This window comes from Cenococcum geophilum, assembly GCF_001692895.1.
Source record: "Cenococcum geophilum 1.58 unplaced genomic scaffold K441scaffold_45, whole genome shotgun sequence".
Lineage (NCBI taxonomy): Eukaryota > Fungi > Ascomycota > Dothideomycetes > Gloniales > Gloniaceae > Cenococcum > Cenococcum geophilum.
This window is the reverse complement of record NW_027137603.1, coordinates 217,079-227,827: the sequence shown is the minus strand read 5'-3', so window position 1 is coordinate 227,827 and position 10,749 is coordinate 217,079. Positions and strand designations below refer to the sequence as shown.

Here is a 10,749-nt window from a genome sequence, read left to right as displayed (position 1 = left end):
CTAGTGTATTTCGCACGCATCGCTTTCTAAAGCTGCTATTACCAGCAAATAGGCACGTAATGTATCTAGGTCGTTATTAAACTCGCTATTATTATTATTGTCCTTGTCCTCGTCCTTACTCCTTTCTATTACATTAGTTAAATAGCTGTGCAGTACTAACTCTAGAATCCCTTGCGGGTTAAAGAAGCTTATTAGTGACAATAGGTTAGCAGTAAAACGCCTCTCCTTATAAATGTGCTTAAGTAATATCTGCCGGGTAGTTATACGTCAGGTAGTTTTCGTATCCCAGTTTCCCTTAATGGCCTCCCTAAATAGATAATCGTATTGCCTAAGCGAAGGTAGTAGGTAATGTAGTTATAATATAGCCGGCGTATTAATGAAATTTTTTTATTACGCTAACTTCGCACCCTAGCGAGTATTAAGTAGTTTATTAATATTTATTTAATAGTACTCTTAAAGGTGACCTGCCTTACTAGGAGAAGGCACTGGAGTGAGAGTGCCGCCATTAGGTCGATAATCTGGCGCGCTTTCTTTTTACTTTAATACGATAGCACTTAATATAAGATAGCTTGTTTTTAATAGGTATGTAGTAAAAAACCAGCTTTTGCGAGTTGTATTAAGGAGACTTTTATATAGATCTAGTTTTTTAAACGTCTAATAGCGTGCTGTAATCGTTAAAAAGGTAAAGGAGGCGATTTAAAATAGTAGAGGTGACGACTATAGCTAAGGCGGAGGGCGTAACGATGGTATAGGTTTTAAGGCGATATAAAGTATTAACAGCGGATCAAATTGATTAGAACTTGGCCTTAAAAAGATAGATACGAAATTCTAGCGGTGATCTCTGTGCTTCCATACTCTGGCTGCGTGGAAGCACTATTTGGCTCTTAATTAATAGTAAGGATCTAGCTATAGCCCTTATTTCTATAACTAAGCCAGCTACGTGGTTTACTGGCTTGGCGTTTCAGTGCCACGCAAAAAGGCTGTTACCCGTCTACTTAAAGCGTCTCTTCCCTTTAACAGGCGTCCTCTTAACCGTTTAGCTCCCAATCTAGTACCTAGGTTTATTATACTACGCCATTCCCTATATGCCGGGGATAAGCGCTTAGCCTTTCTAGCGATATATCTTAAAACTCCAATACCGTTTTGCCAACGGTCAATCTATCTAATATTAACGTCACCGCGCTGGAATATAACACCATACTAATATTAGTTAACTATATAGCCCTAGCCGGATTTATCGCAAGTAACGCGGAGCTTACTATTTATCGTAGATTTAATAGCAGCATAGCTTAAATTCTTCTCTATTTACAGAGCGAGATATAGTAAAACTAAGATCTTTTAAATAAGCTCAATCGGTATAATATAGGGGGGAAATCCGCGGCATTGCTAGTAAGTTATTGGGGAAATATGAATAATAATAATAAGACTATCGAGTCTAAAAAGAAAGCACTTCTCCTAAGTATAAAGATACTAATAAAAGATTACTGTAAGTAAATGCAGCATTCTAGTACGGCTTTAAAGATAATAAGACTAATAAATATTATAGATGAGATATTAATCCTCCAGAGCTAAGTTCTAAAATTTTAGCCGCTAGTTAAACGCGCTATATAAACTTTCTTCTAATAGCTAGACTGTAAATGCGCTTCCTTACGGTATAGAACTAAAGTGTTCACTAAGCATAATAAGGCAGATATAATAGCATTAAGACTAGCGGAGGGTGATAATCCGTTTTTATGTTTCTTGAGGGATAACTTTAGTAGGGTACTAAGGGTAAGGCTACAGTACCTATATATAGTTAATGGTTAATACGCTAACCGAAAGGCAATATAATAGAGAAAGAATAACAACTCTTAAAAAGACACTAAGCTAGATAGAGAACTTTACTATATTCCAGAATCTCATATTATAAAGGTTGTGACGGTAATAAGCATCGCTATTACAGCTATTATACTAGTGGCTGCGATTATATTATTATACTATGTAAGCTTACCGGGAGCTAGGCTAGGTATAGTTACCGCCTATACGTTGGTATTTGCGGTCAGTATCGCTCTATTCTTAACTATATAAAGAGTAAAGGTTTTCGCGGCCACCGCAGCGTAAGTTAAGACTTTAATTTAAGTATAAATATCTCTCCTAAAGTGATTTACTAATTATATATCGGACTTACGCAGATTTGGAGCAATCTTAGTAGTTTTTATAAGCGGGAATTTTGTAAATCTAAAATAGTAGTAAGCATTAGTATGGGCTTGCAAACTTAGTTGGACAGAATGTAATCTATTTAGTAATTAATTTAATATGCTTTCTCCCTAAGTAGGGGTGCGGACTGGGTAATTATAATATATATATAACACTTTTATTTTATATTTTACGTATTATTAATCGATTTTATAACACGTACTAATTTAATATATAAAATAGACGTTCTAGACAGGCTTTTAATGTTAAGTTTAGTAGTAATAAAAGAGATCCAATTATATAGTAAATTAAATAGTAGGTTTATTAGCTGGCGCTTTTTTAACTTAATGTAATCTTTAGTAATAATTACAGCCTCCTAGTTAAGCCTTTCTTAATCGGTAAGCTGCCTGTGACGGTGCTAGGGCGCGTTACCTGCTATATTGCCGTTTTAGGGCAATTTGCCGCATTTCTGGGCAATCTGTTAGCACTACTTATAGAGCTAACCAATTAGGATTTTCCATGCCCAGTATGGAAAATCGCCATTAGCTTACTTACCACTAGCGCCTTAGTAACCCCTTATATCTTATTAGTCTTCGACAGTCTTCTTCTCCTTCTTCTCCTTAGCTTAGTATTCTTATATAGTAGTAATCTACAAGCTTCGGTTTAGAAGCATTTATATAAGCCCGTTATACTACCCCTAGTTAAACGGTTTGTAAATATATGGGCCAAACTTAGCATTACGTAACCAGATTTAACCTTCTTGCTATAATTACTTAATACTAAATCTCTATTGAATTTAAATTCTATAATATATAATGTAAATGTAATAAAGTGGGAAATACCGATTTTATATATAATAATACGTATTAAATCGCTATTACTATATAACGCGTACCCCTATCCCTAAGATATATAGAAGAATTAAGGTATCCAGCCTAAATGTATCTAATACTTAAGAAAATGCATTATATAACAAAGCCTTATAGGAAATACTACGGTGGACTTGTTAATAGGCTAGGTATATAGGTAATTAAACAATTAACAAGAATATAATATAATTGGTAGAGTGGTTGCCTAATAGATTAACTCTAATTATATTTTAAGATTTACTACAAAGAAGAGAACTATCTAGGTAGGGACTGTGGTCCTTTAAATACACATCCTATCTCCTAAGAAATGCACTTAGTATGTTGGTACGTTAGGTACGTTCGCTACATAAGTATATTCGCTACGTTTAGTACATTAGGTACGTTCGCTATATAAGTATATTTGCTACGTTTAGTACGTTGGGTATATAAATATATAATGTCCTATATAACTTACTTAGCCCTTATTAATCGCTTTAAGCGCTTCCTATATTGTAATAACTAAGTTATCTAAGTCTCTTCTTAGTAGTTCCATTACTGCCGTTATAAGGTCCGTAATATATTAGGTACTCTATATAAATATATCTAAACGCCTAAGAAATGCATTAGGTACTCTATGCAAATGTATCTAAACGCCTAAGAAATGCATTAGGTACTCTATGTAAATATATCTAAACACCTAAGAAAATATATTAAGGAATCTGTTGTATTTCTTCCTTATTAAGGCGTAGTTTTACTTACTAAGGACGGTATATAAGTATACACAATAAGGGAGCAGTCGTGCGAGTATATATAGTTGGCTAGTGTGATTAGTTACGCAATATATGCCTAAAAAGTGACATAAACTTCGCCGTTAAGGTACAATAGATCTTTGCATAGCCATCTGGCAAAGAGTAGGGTTTTATAGCAAATATAACACCCTAGGCCCAGCCTCCTATAGGGGGGTTAAAATGAAAAATTAGCAGGGTACTGGAATTTGCAATAGGAAACCGCTTTTCCTAATTAGAAAGGCGGTCATTTGGCAGTATTTTAGTGTTCTGTTATACATCTTAGATCTTCCTAGGCCCTTACATTAGGGCGTTCTAGGAATGTAGGTGTCGGTATTATTAAGCCATTAATGGCTATAACACGTCCTGCGACGCTATAGAAAGAAATTTCTGTCATGCGGAGCATGTACGTTAGTGGTAACCCGTCGAAGCCGAACTGGGCGGCAATACGCTGCGTATAATTAAACCCTTGTCCCGGAAGCGACGCGGAGAGTCAATTAACGAGCTGCCACGACAAACCGGCGGCTAAAACTTTGCCGTTTTCCCCGATCAACCGTTGCACCTCTATGAATCTAGGGTAGTCCACGCCTAAATCCGTCTCGAACTCACGATAGGTATAAGCGGGCAGCGTCCTAAATGGGCCTCCATTATAGCGGCCACCGACCTACAACCCTAACCCACTAGGTGGACCGTTATAACCTAGTAACCTACGTTAGAATTCAACCAAATAGTCGCCTTAGAATTAGATTGGAGCTTTAGATCGACTCCATTTTAAAGCCCTTATTTTAATCTAAACTTATAACTAAATATACCCTTAAATCAACTATGCCTTACTAGCTTCTCTACCTTCTCTCACTATCCTCCCTAGACTTTTTTATTGTTTCTTGGCCTACTTAGGCTAGATAGAGATAACTTACCCATTTCTCTATTACAAAATATTTAAAACTTACCCGTTTCTCTATCGCAAAAGATTTAAATTAAGTATGCCTTACTAGCTTCTCTACCTTTTCTTACTATCCTCCTCTAGTTTATTTGCCTAGCCTACCCGCATATCTTTAATATAGTGGTGTACTTTATAAAGGAGGAGACGAGTTATTACCCCTATTAGGAAAAGCTCGGCCGCTTTTTTTGCTTCTCTATATCTAAAGGTCTTAAAATCTACCCTAGAGCAATCTAACTTAAACTTATAATATAATCTAGCGAAATTGGGACTAAAGATTGAACTATCTATTATTTCTAGCGAACAATTAACTGCCGAGGGTTATAATATTCCTGCACTACGTCCTGGCGCCCAATAGCATTCGCCTAGTTACCTCAGCCTACCCCGCACATTAGATCCTGCATGAAGCCATTTTAGGGTCCCACCCACAATCTAGGCCTTTAACGACTTTTCCTTAGGATATAGTAATCGCTCTCTACAGATACTAAGGGTGTGTTTATTTTCATTTATATAGAGTACCTAATACATTTTCTTAGGTGTTTGGATGTATTTATATAGAGAACCTAATATATTTTCTTAGGTATTTAAATATATTTGCATAGAGTGCCTAATGCATTTTCTTTAGTGTTTAGATACATTTATATAGAGTACCTTAATTCTTCTATATATCTTAGGGAGAAAACATATTAAATTAATTACTAAATAGATTATATCCTGTCTAACTAAGTTTACAAGCCCATACTAATGTTTATTACTATCTTGGTTTTGCTAAATCCCCACTTATAAAAACTACTAAGATTGCTCTAAATCTGCGTAAGTCCGATATATAATTAGTAAATTACTTTAGAAGAGATATTTATACTTAAATCAAAGTCTTAACTTACGCTATAGTAGCTATAAAAACCTCTACTCTTTATGCGGAGAATAGAGCGATGCTAACTACAAAGACTAATATATAGGCGGTAACTATGCCTAGCCTAGCTCCCGGCGAGCTTATATAGTATAATAATATAATTATAGCCACTAGTATAATAGCTGTAATGGCGATGCTTATTACCGTTATAACCTTTATAATATAAGATTCTGGGATATAGTAAAGTTCTCTACCTAGCTCAGGTTCTTTTAAGGAGTTATTATTCTTTCTCTATTATATTACCTTTTAGTTAGCGTATTAGCCATTAACTATATATGGGTACTGTAGCCTTACCCTTAGTACCCTACTAAAGTTATCCCTTAAGAAACGTAAAAACGGATTATTACCCTCCGCTGGTCTTAATGCTATTATATCTGCCTTATTATACTTAGTGAACACTTCAGTTTTATGCCGTAAGGAAGGGCATTTATAGTCTAGCTAATAGAAGAAAGTTTATATAACACGTTTAACTAGCGGCTAAAGTTTTAGAACTTGGCTTTAGAGGATTAATATCTTATCTATAACATTTATTAGTCTTATTATCTTTAAAGCCGTGCTAGAATACTGCATTTACTTATAGTAATCTTTTATTTATATTTTTATACTTAAGAGGAGTTCTTTCTTTTTAGACTTATTAGTCTCATTATTAAAAAGATTTTATTTTTGCTATATCTCGCTCTATAAAGAGAGAAGAATTTAAGCTATACTGCTGTTGAATCTGCGATAAATAGTAAGCTCTACATCGCTTGTGATAAATTTAGCTAGGTCTATATAGTTAACTAATATTGGTATAGTGTTGTATTTTGGCGCGGTAACGTTAATATTAGATAGATTGGCCGTTAGTAAAACGGCATCGGAGTTTTAAAACATATTACTAGAGAGGTTAAACGCATATCCCTAGTATATAGGGAATGGCATAGTATAAAAACTATAATAAACCTAGGTACCAGATTAGGAGCTAAATAGTTAAAAGGATGTGTGTTAAAGGGAAGAGACATTTTAAGGAGTAGATAGGTAACAGCCTTTTTACGTAGCACTAAAACGCTAAGCTGGCAAACTATATAGTTGGCTTAGTTATAAAAATAAGGGCTATAGCTAGATCCTTACTATTAATAAGAGCTAAATAGTGCTTCTACCTAGAGTATAGAAGTATAGAGATCACCGCTAGAATTTCATATCTGTCTTTTTAAGGCCAAGTTCTAATTAGCTTAATCCGCTGTTAACACTTTATATCGCCTTAAAACCTATATTATTATTACGCCCTCTACCTTAGCTATAGCCGTTACCTCTACTATCTTAAATTACCTCTTTTACCTCTTTAACAATCGTAGCACGCTATTAGTTATTTAAAAAGCTAGACCTATATAGAAGTCTCCCTAACGCAACTTACGAAGCTGGTTTTTTACTATATACCTATTAAGAACGAGCTATCTTATATTAAGTGCTATCTTGTTAAAGCAAAAAGAAAGCGCGCCAATTATCGACCTATTGGCGGCACTTTTACTCTAATACCTTCTCCTAATAAGGCAGGTTACCTTTAAGAGTAGTATTGGATAAACATTAACAAACTACCTAATACTCACTAAGGCGCAAAGTCAGTGTAATAAAAAATTTTCATTAACGCACTAACTATACTATAACTATATTACTTACTGCCTTTGCTTAGGCGATGCGATTATCTATCTAGGGAGGCTATTAAGGGAAACTAGGATATAAAAACCACCTGACATACAACTACCTGGCAGGTATTACTTAAGAGAAAAAAGTAATAATAAGGATAAGGATAAGGATAATAATAACAATGGCGAGTTTAACGACGACCTAGATATATTTACGTGCCTATTTGCTAATAACAGCAGCTACGAAGAGCGATGTGTATAAGATGTACTAGTTAATGCGGTTCTGCATAAGGGTCTAGCTATTGTCATTTAATAAGGTAGAGCGATGGAGATAGAAGCCTTTTATGTTAATAGCAAGAGGATTCCTTAATAGGAGATTTAAGAACCGGACGAAGTGCTAGAAGTTGTTTCCCTATATTAAGTCTATATTAAAGGGCAAACTAGCTAATAAAGAATTACTAGGGAACTAGGCGTAATTGTTAAGTAACGCTATATAGTATATATAGACGAAGGGGAGCTATAAATAGCTGAGAGTATAGTAATAAAAGTAATGACGACTTAGGGAGAGGATGGTAGGGGGTAATAATCTTTATACCCTAGTAAGCACTAGCATTATAGCGTCGGTACTACAGTATTAGGGAAAGTATAAAGTAATAGAGGAGATAAACTGGCAGGCGCTAAAGGGAAGAGAAAAGGCACTAGGAAAGGAGCACCCTAATATATTAACTAGTATATACTACCTAGCTTTTCTATTTTATTAATAGTAACAATATAAAGCTGCTTTAGTACTATATTAAAGGGTAAGCAGTGGATATAAACGTGCACTTAGCCCGGAGCATTCTACTACTATTACTTGCTTTAAGTACTATTTATCTCTAGTTTAAGAAACGCAGTATAGCTAAAGGCTATTTATTCCTATAAGATAGTTTATAAGGCGCGTATAAAGTTAGCATAATCCTCTATTATTTATATGCCCTAGTTAGCGTATAGCAATAAGTAGTATACTAGTAAGGTTCTTAAATATATTATAGACCGGCTTTTATCTATTAGCGTATAAGCGTCCTTAAAGTATATAAAAGGCGTTAGTTCAGCATTAGTTTAGGTTACACATCGCCACTACTAGTAGGGAGGGTAGCCAACCTATTCTGACTACACCTTTATTAAGGGTCTACTTCCTAGGATTAAAGAATAGAGGAAATAGGGGAACTGTAGTTGGTGTTAGAATAAACGGTCTTAAGTATAGCGTTATGGCGGTAATGCACTACCTCCGCTGCTCGGCGTTTAGCTTAGCGCGGTTACTAAGTCAACTAAACTATACCAAAACCCCCAACCTATATCCTCATCAACGGATACACATTAAAGGTATAGGCGCTCCCGTAGGCGGGTCTTCCATAGGGATTAGCACTAGCCCCATAAATTCGGCGTGGCGTCTCGTCTTAGCTAAGAGATGCATTATATAGATGCTTGGCGTTTTCTTAACTTTGCTAGTAGATAGGAAAGCTATACGGAAATTTTATCGCTAGATTGGGATTTTTTACGCCATTTACTTAAAAGGAAAAGTAAAGGTTAAAGATAGGAGCGAGGAGGGTTCGGGGGATTAAGTAAACCCTAAAAATAGAGTACCTAATTTTAGGCGCTCGAAACATCCAAAATTAAGACCCTCTTAGAAGCTAAAAATAGCCCTTCATTTATACCTAAAACTAAATACTCAATTCTCAGAGCTTACTTAATCCCCCTCTTTCTTTCTCTCCAAGTCCAGGCAGCAGCCTTAGATATAACTTACATAAAACAGCACAGGGCAACTTATTAAAGCATAAGCCAGTAAGGCTTAGCAAAGCGTACCAACCAATTAAAAGCCGAGAAGCTGAGGACAAAAATAAATCCTAGCGATTCGCCCATTTATAGAAGCCCTTGCGGTACCATTCCCTTACAGTTCCATTCCCCTAGGGTTCCATTCCCCTAGGGCTTTATTCCCCTAGGGGTTTATTCCCCTACGGGATTATTCCCCTAGGGGATTTTTCCCCCAAGGCTTTTTTCCCCTAGGGGATTTTTCCCTCAGGGCTTTTTAACCCTAGGGCTCTTAATCACACCTACACTTTTAAATTCGGCGCCATTAACGTATTTCAGACTAACCCTTTTATTTATAGCTGTTGGAGCAGAGTTCCTCTAGGCTTCGCGGAGCTACCTCTAGGGCAATCTCTTATAGGAAAGCAAAAGCTGTACAGGAATACAAGCCGCAGGGGATTAGTTCCTATAGGGCGGTAGAATACATAGGCATTAGCACCCACAGGGGATTCGTTACCGTAGGGGATTTGTTACCGCAGGGGATTTATTACCATAGGGGATTTATTGCCGCAGGGGATTTATTACCGCAGGGGATTTATTACCGCAGGGGATTTATTACCGCAAGGGAGTAGATCCCGTAGGGGAGTGGATCCCGTAGAGAATTTGTTAAAGTAGGGGATCATATCCCGTAGGGGATTATTAGGAGTAGGGGATTAGTTCCTATAGGGCGGCGAAACACGTAGGCAATAGCTCCCGTAGGGGATTTGTTTAAGTAGGGGACTTATTTAAGTAGGGGATTAGTTAAAAGAAGGGATTAATTCTCCTACGGCCTCTATTTAGGCGGCACAAGGCGGCTTCTAATAGGCTAGAAAGTGGATTACATATTTTATAGAAACATAAAGCCTATATAGGATAGTAGGGTATAGAGATCTAATAATTTGGCGGAAGATTAGGTTATCCGCTTTCCCGGGTTTATTTAGCCCAGGCAACTCGCCCTACGCTATTTTACATACGTTTTAACTAAGGCTGCTACCTAGCCTTAGCCGCCCAAATCTCTATAAAACTTTAACTTATATAGTAGAAGACTATAGGACAATAAAATGTTATTTTATCTACTCTACTAACACCTCTAAATCCTTCTGTACTTACTAGAGAATATCTTTTATCTAAAAATAAAGCGCCCTATCTTCCTTCTCCTACCTACTATCTATTAGGAAAACCACCTTCTACAGCCTATTAACCTACGGCTTTAGCGGTTAGTAATAGGGTATAAATACCTCAGCTATATAGTTAAGAAAATAGCCTTCTCTGCTTACTAGGCCCAATTTTAACTTAGCTAGCTTTATAGTATTCTTATAATTCTAATACTTAAACTTAGTTAGACCGATATCTTTACCTAACCTATTATAGTGTACGTATATCCAGAAAAGTACCTAAAAGAACAACTCCAGATTATACCTAAAGGAATATTTCTCGCCAAGAAGCACTCCTATAGCCATAAACGCTCTTATACTAGTCTTGCCCTATACTCCCAAAGGTCCTTCCCGCTTCTCTTTAATCGCAAGATTAAGATTAATTAAGAATAACTTCTAGAAGGGATTATCGTCTTCCTCGTTCATTAAGAGGTTGCCTATTAAAACGTCGTATTAAAGGATGCCGGCCTACGTATATAAAGACTCATATC

General features: G+C 36.2%; 1 protein-coding gene across 1 annotated transcript; it reads right to left on the bottom strand.

The window, feature by feature from the left end:
- On the bottom strand, positions 1-192 carry K441DRAFT_578186 (uncharacterized protein; the record flags this gene model as incomplete). Its single annotated transcript, XM_067644281.1, has 1 exon — positions 1-192. A coding segment is annotated over one exon (192 nt), but the record flags the coding sequence as incomplete, so codon positions are not given.
- Between the last annotated feature and the right edge of the window lie 10,557 nt (positions 193-10,749).